Source organism: Mustela lutreola, chromosome 15, assembly GCF_030435805.1.
Source record: "Mustela lutreola isolate mMusLut2 chromosome 15, mMusLut2.pri, whole genome shotgun sequence".
Classification (NCBI taxonomy): Eukaryota; Metazoa; Chordata; class Mammalia; order Carnivora; family Mustelidae; genus Mustela; species Mustela lutreola.
In genome coordinates this window covers 20,078,057-20,097,472 of record NC_081304.1, presented here as the reverse complement: position 1 = coordinate 20,097,472, position 19,416 = coordinate 20,078,057, and the positions used below count along the sequence as shown (strand labels likewise).

Sequence of the window (19,416 nt, the reverse complement as noted above, 5' to 3'; positions counted from 1 at the left end):
TGGGTTCCAGGAGCCCCGAGGGGAGGAGGATGGCGGAGCGCTGGAAGAGGGCAGAAGGCGGTGTGTGCAGAGTTGGGAAAGCAAAAACATGGTGTGAATGAATACGCACATGAGGCCACAGTCCTGAGCGCTGGCTAAACCGGAGAAGCCCCTGTCTGCGCTTTCTCCGGCCAAGTCAGCTCGGGGAAACCGGACTGTGGGGGACATTCTGTGGTGGGGAAGGTGATTCAAGTGCTATAAGAAGGGTTCTGTGGAGACTTCCTGGGTGAGATCAAAGGGAGACCTTCTGCCGCTTGTCAGCCATAAACCAGGACCCTCCTCCTTTGGCTGGACCCCAAGCCACACCAGGATCACCTTTAACTCTGCCTGTCCCCACTCCCAACCTCCAACCAGAACCAGCTCTTTCTCTGATGCCAAAAACAGAGCAGGACCACTTCTGCTTTGGCTCTCCCCATCCACACAGACTAGAACCACTTCTGTTTGCCTCCCCCACCTTGACCTCCATATGGATCAGGACTATTTCTATTTTTCTATTTTTTTCCTTCCCTCAATATGCATTAGGACCACTTCTGTCTCCGCCCACCCCCATCCCCCAACACAGGCCGGTATCTCCTCTGCTTTGGCGTCCCACTCCCAGGAACACTCCTCAAAACCCGTATGGAATCAAAGCTCAGGCCCTCAGTGCTGTTGGCGTTGTTCCTGGGACACTTGGTAACACCAATCATACTTGGAGCCTGAGCTGGCGAATCAACCTGTCTGGGACAGCCTGCCCACACCTGGATCCATCTGGTCACCAGGGTGCTTCTTTCTTTTTCTTTTTTAATTTTTTATTTTTTATAAACATATATTTTTATCCCCAGGGGTACAGGTCTGTGAATCACCAGGTTTACACACTTCACAGCACTCACCAAATCACATACCCTCCCCAATGTCCATAATCCCACCCCCTTCTCCCAAACCCCCTCCCCCCGGCAACCCTCAGTTTGTTTTGTGAGATTAAGAGTCACTTATGGTTTGTCTCCCTCAGGGTGCTTCTTTCTAACAATATCTGTAACCCCCATCTCCCCACCCCTGCACCCCTGCAGTGATCATCTGAGAAGCAAAAGCTAAGATGGAAGAAAGGCTTAGGAGAGCAAAGGAGAGGAAGGCAGAGTGGAATTCCTGGCAGGTTCTGAGCTGGTGACAAGCTTTTTCCCCAGCCCCTGCTGTACCTATCCTGCAACAGGTACAGGATCAATTATACAGGATCTGTGGGGCGTCCCATGGGCTCCTTTTCCAGGGCTGGAGGTGGGCCTGAGCCGGGACTCTGTCCCTCTCACATACTGCATCTGAATCTGAGACTGTGATGGGTAGGGGGAGGAGGGGGTGTAAACGGCCCACAGTGACTCATTAAGGTTTCTGCCTCACCTCTGGGGCCTCTGGTGGCGTGAATGTGGTGCCAAGTGGATTGCTTGGCGCCTTTGCCCTTCCTAGAGACAGCAACTGGGCCCTGGGGTGTGGTGGGGAGCGACTGCCCTGTAGGCTCCTCCAAAGCCCTGGGGCTCTCAGATCAACCCCCAGAAACATCCACAGCCAACAACTACAAAAATAAAGCATTTATTTCCTATCCAAAAGTCAGCCCTGGGTGTTGGGTGGTAAAGGAGAGTTGGGGACCAGGGTGGGTATGTGAGAAGTCAGGGTCCTGGGCGAGACCGTGTTGGATGTGGGAAGAACAGGCTTGGCTGAGCTCTGGTGCAGGGGGAGGGATAAAGAGTGCTGTGGGGACTGTTTGAAGTTGCTGGCAACAGAAGAGACCACCTTCAGTGACAGCCTGCAGAAAGACAGAAACGGAGATGTTGACAGGCCCAGGCGTAGAAACAGACACTGCTGGGCCCATAAAGCTCCCGCTGGAGCAGAGGAACCTGGGAGGAAACTCTAAGGCAGGAACTGCAAACCCAAATATACCTACACAGACCAAAGAATTCAAATGAGGGAAGCTAGTTCGGTGTCAGGAGATGACCTCCAGTGGCCCCAGACGATGGTGGCCACTCAACACCACACTGATTGTTGCCAGGTGGAATGTTGGCCCAGGACTGCCAGAACTCCCCATGTTTTTTTAAGAGAAGCTGGATTATCCGGATATTTATGTGAACTCTCCTGATTTTTAGTGCCGGCAACTCATTCATATTATTATTTTTTTTCCCATCCACCCCCTCATTCATATTATTAAAGAAAGTAATAACCAACAAGAACTGAAGAATACGTATCTGGGGGTCATCGTTTGTTTCCTGTGTGGGCTGAGGGATGAGGTGGGCTCATCCAGCCCTGGCTGCTAGTGGGAGGTCTAAGGAGTCTTGGGTTGCTTAGATGCCAGCCATCTAGACCTATCCCTCTCAAGGTGACATTGCTTCCAAGGTCTCCAGCAGGGCCCAGGGGACTGGGGGGCTGGGACAGAAGCCCTCCCGATATCACAAAGCTATCTCTGCAGTGAAATCTGCAATCTGTCCCTCTTGCCTTAGACACCAAGATCCAGCCAGCTCTTGCCTCAGCCTTCACTTCCCGTGCTGGATGGGGGACCCTCCCTGAGCCCCGGATGCTCCCCCATATCTACCTGCCTCCGGGTCCTGGGGAGAAAGCAGGACATGTCATCTGCTGGCCTAATCGGCACTGCATTCCGTCTCATGCCTGTTGGGTTCCACAGCCTCAGATGGCTCCCCTCACAGAGGGGAAGGACAGGGGAAGGTTTGGAAAAGGGAACAGGGTCAGAAGTGACCAGGCTTTGTAAAAAAGTCCAGAGAATGCAGAGCCAACCAGACCAGCTGGTGGCTACTGACCCGAGGCAGGAGGCCAAGGGGCCCAGCCCCTCCCTGGAGGGCAGGCAGTAGTGCCCACCCCAGACAGGCCTGGGCCTAGGGCCTGGGTCAGTGGAACGTGTCTGGCCTGGACTGAAAGCTCTGTCGCATGAGGCGTGGGGTCAGAGGTGAGGCCTCTGGCACTGGGGAGGGTCCCAGAGACTCAGGCTCTGAGGGGTAGGGGGACAGCGTGGAGGGTCTCAGGTTGGGAAGGGTGGCTCCCATCTCTGCTGTCCCCGCACTGGCCGGGCAGTGGACCTCAGCGAGAGTAGTATCCTGGAGGCTAGGTGGTGGTCCAGATAGACATGGAGAAATGCATGGAGGCCTTGGCTGGGGACCAGGTGGGTCTGGGGGCCGAGCTGAGGCTACTGGGTGGCCTGGGGGACCCAGCCTGGCCTGTAGCAGGCCCATAATGTGTCGAAGCTCCCGGCTCAGCTGAGACACTTCCTGGTTGAGACGGGAGATCTGTTGGAACATAACCAGTGGTTCCCCAGGTGTCACAACAACCATCACTCTCCTAGATACACACTCCCCCAACAGTTTACAAAACTTTCCCAGCCACTTCTGTTCACAGCCACCCCAAGAAAAAGGGCAGGGCAGGGGTTCTCTTTGTCGAGATGAAACACTCAGATGCTTTCCAGGATTTGGAACAGTGGCTATTCCAACAACCGCCCCACCCCACCCTTACTTTTACAAGAGGCAGAAAAGCAGGCCTCGAAGAGGCCACAAAGCTGGAGGTGACAGACACAAGCTTAGTCTCGGGCTATCCCAGCACACATGCCCAAGTGTGTCTATTCAGTGCTTTGCTAGTCTATTCAGGGAGTACAGAATCAACTGAGAAATTTGTCGAAATGCAGATTCCTGGGCCCTACCCCAGATACTCCGAATTGGGTGATGCACAGAGTCCACATCTTACAAGTGCTGACAGACACTCAAGTGTGGGAACCACTCTGACCCAAGCAGGACTGGCCCTCCAGGTGGACAAACCAGGCCCTGGTCCCGCCCCCAACCCTAGGGCCCGCCCAGCCCAGGAGCTGCCCTCCTGGGATGCCTGCGATGTTTACCAGAACCCAGGGAAGGCCCGCTCCCAAAGGGTTGGGCCTGGCAGTGCCCTGGTGACAGCTCAGAGATCCCCAGGGAGCAAGCAGAGGCAGAGCCTTGCTGCACAAGATCTGGGCTCTTCCTGACCAGGGTTCAGACATTAAGATCCAGCTCCCCCAGGGCTGAAGGCCTCTCGGGCCCCCCCGCCCCCCGTCCTCTGCCCCCTAGGTTTGCTGAGCATCCACTTCCCAGGGCTGGAGTAGGAAAGGGACTTGGTAGGGGGCAGGTCCATAAAGGAGAGAATGCCAAGGTCGTGGAAGGAGGGAAGGCTTGAAGCAGCTGGGAAGAAAGGGAAGCAGCAGTCAATGAGGGCTCCCAGTGGACCAGGGACTAGCCGGGCACGGGTCCACTCCTACCTTATCCTCAACCACTCTGGCAAAAACAGGTTCTTCTCCCCATTTTTTGACAAGGAAATTGAAGTACAGGGTCATTATGGGACTTGCCCAAGGTCACCCAGCTACTGTAAATATGTGAACTCAGGACTCTAGGTTTAAGCCCTGAAATGTTCTTCTATGAGGCAAATCTCCCAAGATGATATTTTCCAAGGTCAAAGGGGAGGAACCAGCCCCTACCCACCTCCTGGTTCAGCCTGCAGACCTTTTCTTTCATCTCCTCAGCCTCCGTGGCCAGTTCCTGGCTGGGCCTGGTCCCTGCAGGCAGAAAAGGGTAAAGGAATGCAGGGCGAGTGTGGGAAACAGGAGTCTAGAGCCTGGGCCCGGCGGGCAGAGAATAAGGGAAGAGTGAGCTCTGGGCTCAGGATGATGGAAAATCCAGACTCTTCAGGCTGGTTACAAGGCCCTGTAACTTCCCTAGCCTTCCTCCACCCCTGCCCCAGCTTTATACCCAGAAGCTTCTATTTAGCACCTAAACACGAGGTGCTCTTCTCTCCGGCCTATACGCCTTCCAGCAACGGCCTTGCGCCGCCTCTCAAACTCCCACCCGACCTTTAAGACCCACCACAAGTGTCCCCTCCTCTAAGAAGGAGGGTTAGACGTGTCCTCTTCTCCTACCTCAGAGCCTTGCTCTTGCCTCAGTCATGGTACTTAACACCCTGCTCTGGAATCATTTATCCGAGGACACAGTTGTGTCTCCCACCAGACTGGGAGCTCACTGAGGATGTAGGGCAAGTCCGGCTTATCTGTGTATGCCCAGCACAGAGCCCAGTACATGGTCGACCCTTACTACGTGTGGAATGGGCTGGATGAAGGGATGGGTGGATGGCGGAAGAACAGGTGACTGAGACATGAAGTCTATGGCTGGCCCTTACCTGAAGGAGGGGCCTGTGAGCAGGGCCTAGGGTGCTCAGACCTCCTGCTGAACCGGAATGTGGGGGCCTCCGCTGTGCTGCCAGAGTCCTCGATGCCATCCACTATCCTGGGATGGGAGGCAGTGATCATCAGTCCCGTGGGGAGAGGGCAAGGGCCAGAGCAGAGCAGGCAGAGGGTAACCGGGGACAGCAGTACCAGGGAGCTGGAGAGGAGCCGCGGTCACAAAGGGTGGGGTTGCAAGTGTGGGTGGATCAGGAAGGGCGGATGGACAGATGAGGCAGAGACAGGATGAGCACTGGACAAGCTCTAGTTGGAATGCTGGGGACAGAGCCCAGAGAAGGTTCTGGAAGCCAGCAGGGGTATGGGGAAGGCAGGGGAGGCTGGTGTCTCACCGGGGACTGAGGTCCGGAGGTCCAAATGTTCCCAGTGGGGGAATGAGAAGCTGAGGGAGCTTCCAAGCAGCAGAGCCCCTGGGGGGGCCATGAGGGGAGGGACTGTGGCCCCGGCCAGCCAAGGCAGGGGAAGGGGTTGGGGACAGGGAAGGGGAGGAGACAAGGGTTGAGAATGGGGGCAGCTCCTCGCCCAAGAGGCTGACCAGGGAGCCCCGGGGTCGTGCTGGGCTGAGGTTGGGCAGCAGGAGGGGCCGGCGGGGTCTAGAACCACCCCCAGACTCCACCCCGGTCTCAGCCTCTGTGATGGATGGCAGGGTCTTGTCTGAGGAGGAGCCAAGGCTTTCCGAGCGGGGCTGTGGGCAGAGGGCAGTTGGTGTCAGGACAGTGAACAATAGGCCCCTTCATTGAGCAACAGCCTTCACTGGCAGATGCCGCTCCCCATCCCCCTCCCTTCTCCGGGCAGCAAAGGAGCCAAGGGAAGGGGCCCCCAGCTCCCAGACTCTCCCCACACAACTTCAACCCGACCCAGGAAGGTGGCGTTACCTGGGAGAGGCGAGGAGACCGGGAAAAGCGGCTGAGGCCCTGCGGGGACACAGGGGGGGTTCAAGCTGACTGACACCTCCCCCCTCGCCTGCCGCAGCACTTCCTAGTCCTACCCATCGGTGCTGTGGGCTCTGAGAATGTGGGGCCTTTCTGTGGAACTGAGTCAGAGATACCCTCCAACTCCAGCTCAGAGACGTCTGAGGGGCAAAGTCAATCTGAAAAGCAGGGAAAGACAAAGCCCCAGAGCCTAAGCCAAAATGGGCTCTGGACGTATCTGGTGAGGGCAGAGGAGGAAACCGGGGGGGATGATGTGCCAGCTCAGAGAGGGACTTGACAGAGGAGGAGCCCACAAGGGGTCTGCTCCCAAAGCGAGGGCCCTCTGAGGAGTCTGGAGTGAGGATGGGTGTGGGGGAGGGGAGCCAACAGGAGATGATGGGTCGGAAGGGTTGGAAGTAGAAGCGGTGAGAGATGGTCCATGGGATTGGGTGATGGCCAATGGAGAAGGGTCAGGTGGGCGTGAAATATGTTAAGCATGGAAGGGACAAGGGAAAGCGGTGCCTGGGACTGAGGAAGGATTTTCTCAGGATGGAAGGAGGTGCAGGGGGAGGTCTGCTCTGAAGGAGGGGACCTCAGAGGAGATGGAAGCCATAGGGGGTCTACATACATTGGTGTCAGAGCCCTGGCGCAGGTTGAAGGTGAGGTCCCGGGGCAGGCCAGCCCGGAAGGCAGCCCCATACTCAGGATAGAGCCTCAGGACCTCAGCCAGCCCTCGGCTGCTCAGCTGCTGCAGGCCACAGTAGGTCAGTGCCTTCACGTCAGCGCTGGTCTTCAGCACGTAGCCTGGGCCTGCCCCTGACCCAGGCTCCTGCCCCGGCTCAGGGATATCTGCCCCAATCAGGTCCCCCTTCCCTGTGGGTAAGGGATGGGGAGAGTCAGCTGGGGGAGAGGGACCAAGAGGATATCAGTGGAAGGTGCTCAATGGATTTGACGGATGGTCAGTGTGTTGGAAGGGTGGTCAAAGACGGATCAATCAATAAGATTGGTGGAAATAACCAATGGAGGTGGGTAAAAGTCAGTGGAGAATGACGGATGAAGTTGGAAGACAGTCAGTGGGGGCTGTCAGTGTTATCAATGGAACTGGATGATCAGTAAAGAATGGCCAGAGAGGTCAGTTAAAGGGTAAAGGTCAATGGAGTTGAGGGTCCATGAGAAGGGTCAGTAGAGTTGGGAGATGGTGCAGTGGGAAAGGACCAACTGAGATGGGGGAGAGTCACTGGGGGAGGGTTGATGGGTTGATGGCCAGTGGGAGTAGGGGAGAATCCGAGGGTATGGTCAAAAGGGATGGTAGTAGGAGGAAGGGACCAGGAAAGAGGACTCCTCAGCAGGAATTCCACATATGCACTAGGGGTAGCCCAGTCCCTAGATTCCCAGCCACACCCAAGGCCTCTAGGGCAAGGTTCTAGGGTAGGTCATAGGTGGTGGTGGGATCCTCACCCAGGATGGCCAGCACCATGTTGTCTCGAAGCACCTCGAGTGAGCCGGAGCAGACGTAGTAGTGGGCCTGCAGGGCATCCCCACGGCGCAACAGGTACTCGCCTGGGGCGCAGAATGAGGTCTTGATGTGCAGGGAGAGGGCCCGCAGGCAGCCCCTGCTCGCTGCTCCGAACAGTGGCAGCTGCAGGATCTCCCGGTTCAGGTGCATAGCGATGTCAGCTCTCAGCTCGTCTGGGAAGTCACGCAGTAACTGCATAAGGGGCATAGGTCATTCTGGCCATCCCCCTACGGCTGCTATTTGAGTTCTACAAATGTCCTGAGCTGTCTCCCAGGGGAGAGCTCCAATGTGCCCTTTGCTTTGAGGTGACCCATTTCTGACCTTCAGGAAGACCTCAGTTTTGCTTGTGTGTGGACCTCCCGACCCAAGTTCTGGAGCAGAGACTAGGTCTCTTCCTGTCTGTCCACTGCCTATGACTACTTGACTACATGCAGACACACTCATTGTGTGGTCGCTCAGCCCCACACAAGGACCAGTCCTGGTGGGTCAACCTTTCAGCCAGGAGTCGGGAAACTAGCAGTCAGCTCTGCCCTACATCCCTGTGGAGCCTGGGCAATCCATTTGCTCTCTCTGGGCCTCCGTCATCTGTAAAGATGCAAGCTTACCATAGGCCTTAAACATTACCAATGACCTTCAGAGAATCAAACTTAATGGTCCCAGATCCATCCTCATCTTACGGAGCCCCCCTAGGCCACTCTGGCTTGCTGACCTCTCCCTCTTGTCTCCATTTCCTCGCCAGGCTCTTCTACTAACTTTCCACATTCTTTCTGCACCATAGTAACCAGCTTCATGACTTCCCTACTCCTGGTGAGCCCGGAGCCCTGCATACGGGTCTCAACTTGTGTTTTCACCTGCCTATGGAGCAGCCTCCACCTGGATCTCCCACAAGCACTACACCCTCGTCCTGGTCGTTTCCACCCCTAAGTCCAGCCTTCCTCCGGCCATGCCTCCATCACACCCCTCTGCCCAAATCAGGAACCTCAGCCTCATTCTGAGCTCCTCTCCTGCCACCAGCTGATCACCAGGTTCCATGGCTCCAAGTCTCAGAAACACCTCCTAGAGCCCCAGGCCACTCACCAGCCTCTTTGTGTCGTTCCCGGACCTGGGTTCCTAATGCTCTTTCTGCCTGGAATGGCCTCTGCTGATTTCCTTCTTGCCTTTCACAAATCCCCTCTTCTGTGCCACCTTCCCTGACTCGTGGGGGTCCAGACACAAGGTCCCCTCATTGGAACCACCATCCCTCCCGCAGAGTCCTAATCACTGTGTTGTTGTTGTTATCATTATTTTTACCTGTCTGCCTCCCTCCCCCAACCGGTGTCTCCCTGAGGACAAGGGCTGAGTGTCATGATTCCTGAGCTCTCCAGTCCCGCACAGAGGCTGGCCCAAAGCAAGTGCTCAGGAAATGCGGGCTGGGGTGGGGGGACGGATGGTATTAGCTGAGGCCTGAGCTCCCTTTCAGCTCCTGCGCTTCCATTGCAAAGGGAGAGGGATGTGGATTTGGTGGGTGCGCGCCCCCGCGCCCTGCCTCCCCCTCCCCCGCCTCCCAGGACCCTGTCGGCCTCCACCGCGGGATCCCCGCGCACTACCTCGTTGGCGTCAATGCCGCTGTTGACGGCCCACGTGGTCTGGAAGGACTCTAGCATGCGCTGCTTGAGCGGCCGCGGCAGGCGGTGCACGCGGATGAAGTCCTTGAGGTCCTTCATGCGGCTGTGGTAGAGCGAGCGGCGCGAGTACATGCGCTGGATGATGGCCGTCACGTTCCCGAACACCACGGCGTGCATCAGCGCTGCAGCGGCGGCAGCGGGCAGCCCGTGAGGGACGCCGCCCCCAACAGCCTCCTCCCGCACCCCCAAACCCACCCTGCCCTCCACGGATCTGGGTTCCCGGAGAAGGAGGGGCAGGAGAGCCAGTGGGCTTGGGTGGGGGCAGGGAGGGGCCAGACCTGAGGCTCCTCTCCTGCCCCCTCCCCCCAACTAGGTCTTGACTTGGGTTTCCCACCCTCTTCGCAAGAGGCTACACCTGTTTTGTGGCATGCCCCTGCGTCCCTCCCACCGCAGGGGCCAGCATGTAGTAGATGCTGAGGAAACGGCTATAAATGAATGAATGTACGACTGTCTGGACGTGGGTGGACATCTTGCCTTCTCTGAGCCCGTTTCCCCATCTGCACGCGGGGCTTAGCAGGGCCACCCTGGGGCTTGGCAGGCCCGGCCTCACCGCCTATGAGCATGGTGCAGATGGAGAAGATCTTCTCGGCGTCGGTGTTGGCGCACACGTTGCCGAAGCCCACGCTGGTGAGGCTGCTCAGCGTGAAGTAGAGGGCAGCGATGTAGGCGCTGCGCCGCGACGGGCCGCCGGCCGAGCCATTGACGTAGGGCTCCTCCAGCCGCTTGCCCAGCTCGTGCAACCAGCCTGGAGGGTGGAGGGAGGCAAGGAGCAGCTGCCCTGGCCAGCAGAGAGCTGGCTTTCCCTGAGCAGCTGCCCAGGCCAGCGGAGAGCTGGCCTTCCTTGAGCTGCATGTGCTTGACCTTGGGCAAGTATTTACAGAGGCTAGGGGAGGTTTGCACCCACAGGCACAGGAAATGTGAGGAGCAGCCTGGGCCTGGGACTCCCCACAGTGAGCTGGTTACAGTTGCAGAAAGCAGGGCTAAGCTGCTGACCGTTTGAGGGAGGACTCTCAAGTAGTTTACTGAGCACCCCTTGGGTGCAGGGTGCTGGTGGAATTTACAGTCTGGAGGGGAGAGACACATGATATACATTGCAGATGGGCAGTGAGCTACTAAAAAGGAACAATAAGGCATAATGGGTTGGGGAGAGCCAACCCAGTTGCGGGGACTAGTCGGGGGTGGGCGTTATGGTTCTTAAAGGACTCCATTAGGACAGAGCATTTTAGTGGGGATTGCAAGGACTAGAAAAGTCACCTAGGGGAAGAAGGGAGGGAGAGGGTTCCCGAGAGGAAAACACTGTTCAAGGCCATTGTGAGAAAGCAGTACATCTGCGTGCTGGAAGGAGGCCAGCGTGGCTGCGGCACAGGGCGCAGGGGAGAAGGGGAGGCCAGGTGGGGCGAGAGAAGGCTGCAGGGCTGCACAGGTGCGGGCCAAGTGTGGACTTGATTTTGAGGGCAGCGCAGAGCCACTGAAATGGTCCAGGCAGGGCATTGCTCCCTCTGCCCCAAACGCCCTCCCCACCATCGGAGTGTTTCCAGTACTCTTTTGATTGCCTGTCACTGGCCCGGCTCCCCTGCCAGTAGGCTGTGAGGTCAGCCCAAGGCAGACCCTTGGTCTTCAACTCAGGTACTTCCACGCCCGACCTGGAAGGAGCTCCATGCACGTTTGTTGCATGGAAGGTAGACTGTGGAGTGGTGGGTGTGGTGCAGGGGGAGGCATCAGCTCGGGGGCCTGTGTGGACAGGGCTGGCGGATGGGTATCCGTGGAAGCCTGGGGTCGGCGGCTCACCGATGTCCCAAAGCAGCGGGTCATTGGCTTCCATCTCCCGGCGCCCGATGACGTACCAGACGCAGGCCATCCAGTGGGCGAGGAGCGCGAAGACGGACATGAGCAGGGTGAGCACCACCGCGCTGCACTGGGAGTAGCGCTCCAGCTTCTGCAGCAGCCGCAGCAGCCGCAGCAGCCGCACAGTCTTCAGCAGGTGCACCAGCGAAGTCTGCGGGAGTGTGGCGGGGGAGGCTGTCAGCAGGCACACCTCCTCAGAGCTCCCCACGGCCCCTCCCAGCGCCTTGTCACCAGATGCCCTGGAACCAGGGGAAGCTGCAGCAGGAAAAACGGCCCTGCTGTCCTGAGAAAGTGGCCAGGGAATGCAGAGGGGAGAGAGTAATACTAAAGCTCATAAAGGCTAATACAGGGGTGCCTGGGTGGCTCAGTGGGTTTAAGCCTCTGCCTTCAGGTCAGGTCATAATCCCAGGGTCCTGGGATCGAGCCCTGCATCGGGCTCTCTGCTCAACAGGGAGCCTGCTTCCTCCTCTCTCTCTGTCTGCCTCTCTGCCTACTTGTGATCTCAGTCTGTCAAATAAATAAATAAAATCTTAAAAAAAAAAAGGCTAATACATAACTATGTGCGTACTTATATATGTACTTGCCGTATGTGTCAGGTACTGGGCTAAGCATTTATAATCCTCGTGAAAAACTTGTGCCTTCAGTTCAATTATCATCATCGTTCCCAGTTTGCAGATGAGTAAACTAAGGCTCAGAGAAGCTAGTGATTTGCTTAAGGTCATACACCAAGGAAATGATGGAGCTGGGACTGCCATCTGAGTGGCTACCCAAGTCCATTTTGTGCTGTGCTGCCTCTAGCACCGTGCATGGGCTGGTGAAAAAGCAAGTCCTGGTCGGAGGTAGGGAATGAGCTCTGGGCCCTGCTGGACACATCCGGAGACCTAAGCGCAATCAGCTGTGGACAAGAACTGGTTGTTGGCAATGCCAGCATCTGTGAAGGGAGCCATCCCTCGAGACAAGGGAGAGTGGGAACAGGCAGTGTCCTGGGGACCGGGGAAGGTTAGGGGCTGTTCCCAGGCTGGGTCAGCTGCAAATGAGAGGGGCATGCCGGAATGTTGAGGAAAGGAGACCAGGAATTGAGGGAGCCTCGGCTTTGGGCTTTGAGGTCTTAGCCCTTGTGGGGCTGGGTCAGGGGGTGATTACTCATGGCACTAGTAAGCAGCTTGTAAGTGTTACCAATATTACCACTATGACTGTTTTCACTGTGGTCTTTAATACTTCAATTAGCCCTCCAAATTTTAGAGATGAGGAGCAGGTACTCTGGGTGGGGGCAACTTGGAAGCAAGGGCTAGGGGCTCTAGGGCAGCACCTGGGGAACTTAGTAGGAAGGCCCTTCCAGAAGCCTCTAGCAACGTCCCCCGTAGTCTTGGCCCTACCCGGCTCCTGAGCCACCTCCTGTCCTTTTCTCTAATTTTAGGTGAAGGAGCTGGGAAGGAGGTGGCCCTGCTTCCCCCACATGGACCGTCTCCAGGACTTAACGCCTGCCCCCAGCTCCCAGAGCTTCTGCCTCCAGACTTGAATCCTTCAGGGCTGCATCTAGTCACCAGGCCCTGTGCCTCACTCTCCTGGGGCCCTCGCTCTCCTTTTGCTTGTGTCCCGGGCTCGGCTCCTTCCAGTCCACAGCTCTGCCCACTCATCCTCTCTCTTCGCCCTACCTCCCCCCAGCCCAGTACTGCTCCTGATCTCCCCTTATGCTACATCATCCACTCGGGGGCCTTGTGTTCCTGGGAAGTGGGGCGGTGTCATGGAACAAGGAATAGACTAGGAGTCTGGAAACCTGGTTCCAGTCTCCTGCCTGCTACTGCTAGCTGTGTGACCTGTGGCAAGCTGTTTAACCTCTCTGAGCCTTTGTATCTACCTCTGAAAAAGAGAATCTGCCCTGAGGGGTTACTGGGAGACACCTATGAGATGATGTGCGAGAAAGGACTTAGTACGTGAAAAGTGTTCCTGAAGGTACCAGAGGAGGGGGACTGCCGGGGAAGAGGAACAGGAGCCCATCTGCCACTCTCCCACTCCCCAGGGACAGTTGTTTGCCCGCTGACACAGCCTCGTGGGCATGGGATGGGAGAGTGCGCTCCTAGGGAGGGGTGGGTTGCTCTGCTCCGAGTGGCCGGAGTCCCAGGGCAGACACACACACATGCACGTGTGTGGGAGCGTGCACACACGTGTACACAGCCAGGAGAAGAGGCCCACAGCCCGTTGGCGGCTAGTTAAATCCGGCTGCGTGTAGGTGGTTTCCTGCTATAGCTGAGTGTGGCAGAGAGAGGAGCGCACAGGGAAACTGCTTTCCACCTCCCCACCCAACAGCCAAGGGAGTCTGGGGACACAGGGTGGGACTCCCTCACCCTGGACTTGAGAGCACCTACGATCTACCGGCTGAGTGCAGAGCTGACCACCCAGGGTACCTCCAGGCATTCCCCGGGGAGAAGGGAGGACCCAGGTCCTGGCACTCTCTGCGTCCAAACCCACCCCACAGCCTCTACCTCCTTGTCTTGGCTTACTATGTTCCCCCCAGATGCTCTCTCCCCATCCCCTGCCAGCCAAATCCTGCTCTCTGTCTAAGGTCTAGCCCTGATCTATCTCCCACAGGAACCCTTCCCAGATCACCTGAGCCTTTTTTCCAGCTGGAGTGCTTTGGACTCCCAGGTGCTGGCTAGATTTCAGAGCATCAGATCACTTTCACGCATGCCCACTTTCCTGCCTGGAACTCCAGGATCAGCTAGCTCCATGCCCAGCCCCCAGCAATACCTGGGCCGCGTCTTCCTCTCCATTCACCTCTTCTGTTCCTGCTCTCCCCTCCAACAGTCCTGCCCCCTCACCAGCTTAGCTGCCTGGAGGCTGAATCCTTGTCCCTTTTCCGCACAGTGACCATGCTCCACACAGTGCTTTGCAGACAGCTAAATGCTCATCAGTTGTTTGTTAAATAAAAATGTGAAAAGTACCACTCATTTGGCATCAGACCAACGCCGCCCTGGTAGCCCTAGTTAGCTTTTCATTTGTCTCAGCTTCCCTCAGTGATTGTGAGCTGAGCTCCCTGAGAGCACAGACCCTCCCAGCTCCTTCTGAGCAGCTAGCACGGGGCTTGGCCCACAGCAGGTGCCTGACAACTATTTGCAGCTGGACGGATGGGTAGGGCTGAGTCTTGGTTGGAGTCGGTCCCTTAGTGGGAGATGCTGTGCTGAATTTGGGAGGCTGGGCGGCAAGGTGGGACAGGGGTCACTCACCACGGTGATGTTGAAGACATAAAGCAGGTCAAATGGCAGAGCAGCAATAAGGTCAACAAAGAACCAGGTGGCCAGGTAGTGAAGACCAATGGAACGAGGAGCAGAGACCACCTGGCCGGACTGGGACACATAGGTGGTGCGGAAGTTCAGGATGATATCTGGGGGTACAAGAGGCTGTTACTAAGGGGCTTTGAGTAAGCTGGGAATAAGCCCGAGACCCAGAATGGAATTGGAGGCAGAAATGGGGAAGGCAGATTGGGCTTCTGGCCGCTCTTCAGGGAGGAGTGGTCTAAAGGCTGAAGGGTTCGGGCTCAGGGCATATGGACCATTAGGACTTAAAGACCCAGAAAAGGTTGGGCTCTGAATACCAGGGTCCTGCAGGCTCAGGACGGAGCAAAGCTTAGATGTGTGGGTTCCCCCAGCCCACCCGCCAGGGTATGCAGGGCAGAGGATCTGACCCAGGATGAAGAGCATCTCCACGGCGATGTCGCTGACAAGGGTGTGTCGGGAAGTGATGGGGGTGTCGTCGTCGCCCAAGAAGCAGACATTGTAGGGGACGGTGATCGCGACGTAGAAGGTGGCGAGGAGGATGAGGCCGTCCCACACGGCCTTGGGGACGCTGTAGTGGAGGAGGAGGCAGCGGGACCCCCCCACGGAGGCCACCTTGTACTCGGGCACTGATGGCTTTGGCTCAAACACGTTCTAGGGGGAGAGGGGTGGCGGTTGGGGACATTTAAGGGAAAGGGGAGCCAAAGCTTAGGGAAGGAAGAGGCAGGGGAGGGGGCAGGGGGGAGTGAGTGCTCCAGGCATGATCATGAGAGGAGATGGAAGGTGTGGGAGAGGGGTTCAGGGGCCGGCACCTGACACTTCCTTCCTCTGCCAACCTACAGCTTGGGCCCCCTTTGGATCAATCATGTTTTGTGGCGGTTATTTATAAGGCTTAACCTTCACCCTGCTTGAGAAGGAGATTATGACAAGTCAGACACATGCTTTAGACCTCCCTAGGGGTCATTAACTTCTCCCTCAAGTTTCACTTGGAATCTAGGGTCCCTGTGGAGGATAAGGATATCCCAGAGATGAAGGGAGGCTGACACAGCACATCCCATCCCCTGTTGCCCCCACAAACTACACAGAAGATGGGAGAATCGATCCCGTGGCTTTATCAGGGTCCTAGGGCTAGATACCAGGACCCCAATGGGGGCTCTCTCCCTAGAATCACAATTTGTGATTTCACCCCTACCGTCGTGAGATAACACTGTCACTCAGAGGTAGCTAATATACTTGATCCTAGATCCCTGCCCTTATGACATCGTCAGAGTAAAGTAATATCAATCATAAGGAAGCAAGGGAGATGGGGTTGGAAGATGTGAGAGCACATGGGACACAGCAGAAAGTCGTACATGAGAAATGCGTGGACAGAGGGACAAGTCTACTGGAGGGATATCAGAGAGACAGGGAGACATTAGCAAGGATGCCTCAGAATCACAGCTGGGAGAGGCTGGGATGGAGATGTTGGGACTCACATTATTGGTTTTCATGCCTCCCTGGCGCCGGCGGCCAAAGTGGCCAGCCAGGCGGTGTAAGACAGTGCGGCTTTGCCTCCTGGCAGATCGAAGTCTTGAGCCGGCTCCCCTCCTGCCAAGGGAGTTTTCTGTTGGAAAGAAGGGTGCAGAGATAAGTGGGGGCACCTCCCATGAAGCCAGATAGGGAGATGTCTTGTGTGACCCTCAGCAAGGACCTCTGACCATTCATGCCTCCTTCCCAGACCTGCAGTTACCATGATTACTGTCCCCATGGCCTCCTGGGGAGCCAAGTCCTGGGCCTCCACTCTGAGTGATGTCCTTGAAGGAAAAGAGGAAAAGCACGACTTCTCCCATCTCATTCTTGATTGGCATCATGTCCAAGAGGCACCAAAAGGCCGAGCCTGTAGATGTGAAGAGATGGAGGGGGAGGGTGAGCAGCCCATGGCACCCCTTCCCTTTGATCACCCAAGGTTCCTGGGCATGATCAAAGGGCTTGGCAAATGTTTACAGATGGAAAGAACCCCAGAGATTATGTCAGACTCCTTCCCTTCCCGATGGGAGAAGCAAGGCCTAGAGAGGACCAGGGATGCCCTCAGGGTCACATAGTTAGCTTGTGGCAGTATGGGGCCAGCATCCAGTCTTCCACTGTGCCAAGCAGACTCTGTGTATGGCCCAGGATCTGCGCAGGCCTGCAGGGCGGGCCACTACCCCTTACCATCCTTTCGGTAGAAGCAGATTTCAGCCCGGTGCTCTTGATGGCCCTCCAGGGCCTTGTGCAGCCTCTGCAGGGCTGGTTCACTAGTCTCTGGACCATAGAGGAAACGGCAGCTGCAGGTTTTCTGCATGACCTCAGTGCGGCCGTAGCCTGTGAGCTCGCAGAATCCGTCAGAGCAGTAGACAATGGGAAAGCCCCGTGGGCCCTGTGCGTTGGCCAGCAGGAAGTTGCTGTCTGTGAGAAGAAGAGGTCAAGGTTAGGTCAAGGCCAGGAGGGGATCTTAGCTTCAAGGTGAGTAGTACCTCCCCCAAACTGTGGTCAGAGGTCACAGAGCTAGAAGTTTCCCAGACCTCCTTGTGATTCCTGGATCCCCTTTGGGATATTCTGAAATGAGAGTAAAAAGAGATAGAGGAAAAGGACAAGGACTTAAGGATGGCTTGGAACCAGGACAGGGACTACTGGGGGGGTTGAAGGTCACACTGTCCTTCCCTCTCCCTTCAAGCTGGTGAGCTATTACAAGGGAGCTGGGCATGGGCTCCAGCACGACACCTCTGCCACTTTCTGACTGTAACCTAGGACATTGGTTAATGAACTCTTCTGTGCCTCAACTTTCTTATCTGCAAAGTGGGACATAATACATCTTCCCTATATGGCTGTTGTGAAAGTTACACTAGTTACCATAGGGAGAAAGTTACCTAGGGAGAACAAATCCTAACATATACTAAGTGCTACACTGAGAAGGTAAAATGACTCCCCCACGTTCCCACAGCTTTCAAAACACATGCATAGCCGCTATCCTGTCCTCCTATTAGAAAGGAGACAGGGCACGGATTCTGGTGATATCACACCCATTTTGTTGATCGGAAACCAGAAGACGGAGATTATCCAAACTCACGAATCTCCTTTGGTGGGGGAGGGAGACAGTGATGAGTAGTGTCCTTATTCCCTGCCTTCCAGGAAAGGTCCTCTTTTTAGCATCTCTTTAGGTAATATCAGGGGGTCTGTCCCAGTGCTCAAAGTCTGACAGCATATTGAGCAAGGAATTTTTTAGTCCAGCAACCCCATGACCAGAACCTGATCTGGCTTCCTCTGGCTCCAATGGGTGGAAGCCACAGGGGCACTGTGTGTGCCATCGAGGGGCAGAATCTCAGCTGAGGGAAGGGGTCTGAGACACAACAAGTGCTGGATGCTAAGGGGGTGAGTGTGTAGGAGTGGAAAGGCTGATGGGGACTGAAGGTGCCTGGGAGGCTCTGGGCCCTGGGCAGCAGCCTCCTTCTTCCATCCCAGGGCCCGTTGCCCCGGTGATGGGAGCTATGGAAACAAGGGAGGTGTCTGCGGGGGGTTGAGGGGGGTGGCGGCTAGGGCCCGGGCGGCTCGATTTCCGCCCGCAAGTATCGCTCCCCCCACTTTCCAGATACTGACCAAGGAGCCCAAAGGGGGCAAAGGGAGATTGCTCTGCTCCAAAGTAGGGAAAGGGAAAGGCGGGAGAAGAGACTGGGAGCGAGGAGTGTGGCTGTCCAAGGTGCTGAACCTGGAATCCAAACTGGGGGTGGGCGAGCAGAGAGTTCCCTCCGTCACACGGACCACCCCCTTCCGCCTGCCTCACCTCCCTCAGACTCAGACGCGCCAAGATTTGGGGGCGCGTGACCTTAATCCAAGCTAGGTGCTGCTGAAGTCTGATCTTTTCTCTTTCTTTTTCTCTTTTTCTTTCTTTCTATCTTTCTTCTTCTTCTTCTTCTTCTTTTTTTTCCTGAGGGGAGGAGATGCTGGAGCCTTCTGGAAGTAGACTCCAGAGCGCCTGACCACTTCGTTCCACCTCTGCGTCTCAGATACCCACACACTCCCCCAGCAGAGCTCTGCCCGGGAGCGGGCAGCTGACAAGGCCTCTCCTCCGTTTTGCGGCACAAAGAGCCTTTCCTGACTCCAGTCACACCCCCAACCTTAGCCCCCCGCACTCTTAGCCCTTTCCCCACCCCCCTTCGCAGTGCACTCCCAGTCCTGTTCCTTTCCTGCGGCTTCGGGAGTTCCTAGACCGTCAACTCCACTCTCGCCGCCTCGGGTCTCAACACATCCAGTAGACCCGCGCCGGTGCCGAAGCTGACTTGGCCCCAGCTCGAACACCCAGCCCCAGCCTCTCCCCACTCACGCGTGCCGTCGAAGCGGGTGGCGATGGTGTCCAGAAAGGTGTTTTGCGGGGCCAGCAACCCCTTCATGACCGGCATGGCCTCGGGGCTGGGGTTCGAGGCGCGGCGCTGGGGGCGTTCAGCGCGGCGGGGCGGGAGGGGGCGCGCTGCCGGCGGGGCCGGGGCGCCCCATGCGCCCGCCTGCCTCCTCCCCTCCTCTCGGCGCCGCCGCCGCCGCTGCCTCTCTGCTCTGAACCCCGCAGCTCTCGGCTCAGCTTGGCGCCGCCTCGGTCCCCCCACCTCCCCACAGGCCAAGTTCTTTCCCCCGGGCTCGGCCCGCGCCCGCCACGTGGCCCGCAAGGGGAGGGGCCGCCAGCGACACCCTCACCCTTCTCCGCTGCCCTCCTCCCAGAGGGGAGCGGCCCACGCGTGTCTCTCCCAGAGAGAATTCGGGGCACGCCCACCTGGAGCCGAGACCCAAGAGGTAGGGCGGGGCTTGGGTGGCAGGCACGCCCTCCCCCCGGGGTGGCCACGCCCCCACGAGTGGTTCCCGGGCGACTCCTTTGTGGCTCCGCCCCACGGGTTTCCCCGCGCGCCGCCCACGCTGGAAATGGTGTTTGGATCACAGTGCCGCC

The 19,416-nt window shown here is 57.1% G+C and overlaps 1 protein-coding gene across 2 annotated transcripts; it reads right to left on the bottom strand.

The window, feature by feature from the left end:
• Positions 1 to 1,580: 1,580 nt before the first annotated feature.
• Positions 1,581 to 19,207, bottom strand: KCNH4 (potassium voltage-gated channel subfamily H member 4). Of its 2 annotated transcripts, XM_059149454.1 has the most exons (17): positions 18,805 to 19,201; positions 16,659 to 16,892; positions 16,198 to 16,344; positions 15,944 to 16,071; positions 14,879 to 15,122; positions 14,421 to 14,578; positions 11,140 to 11,347; positions 9,902 to 10,096; positions 9,274 to 9,473; positions 7,630 to 7,879; positions 6,800 to 7,044; positions 6,136 to 6,174; positions 5,593 to 5,945; positions 5,200 to 5,306; positions 4,509 to 4,582; positions 2,591 to 3,296; positions 1,581 to 1,810 (listed from the first exon to the last, which is right to left on the bottom strand). In XM_059149454.1, exons 1-16 carry the CDS (start codon positions 18,878 to 18,880, stop codon positions 2,901 to 2,903), a joined length of 3,054 nt encoding a protein of 1,017 aa, XP_059005437.1. In that variant the 5' UTR covers positions 18,881 to 19,201; the 3' UTR covers positions 1,581 to 1,810; positions 2,591 to 2,900. The 2 variants fall into 2 exon arrangements, with proteins under 2 accessions (XP_059005437.1, XP_059005438.1); XM_059149455.1 differs by lacking the exons at positions 1,581 to 1,810; positions 2,591 to 3,296 and having other exon boundaries at positions 4,555 to 4,582; positions 6,136 to 6,350; positions 18,805 to 19,207.
• Between the last annotated feature and the right edge of the window lie 209 nt (positions 19,208 to 19,416).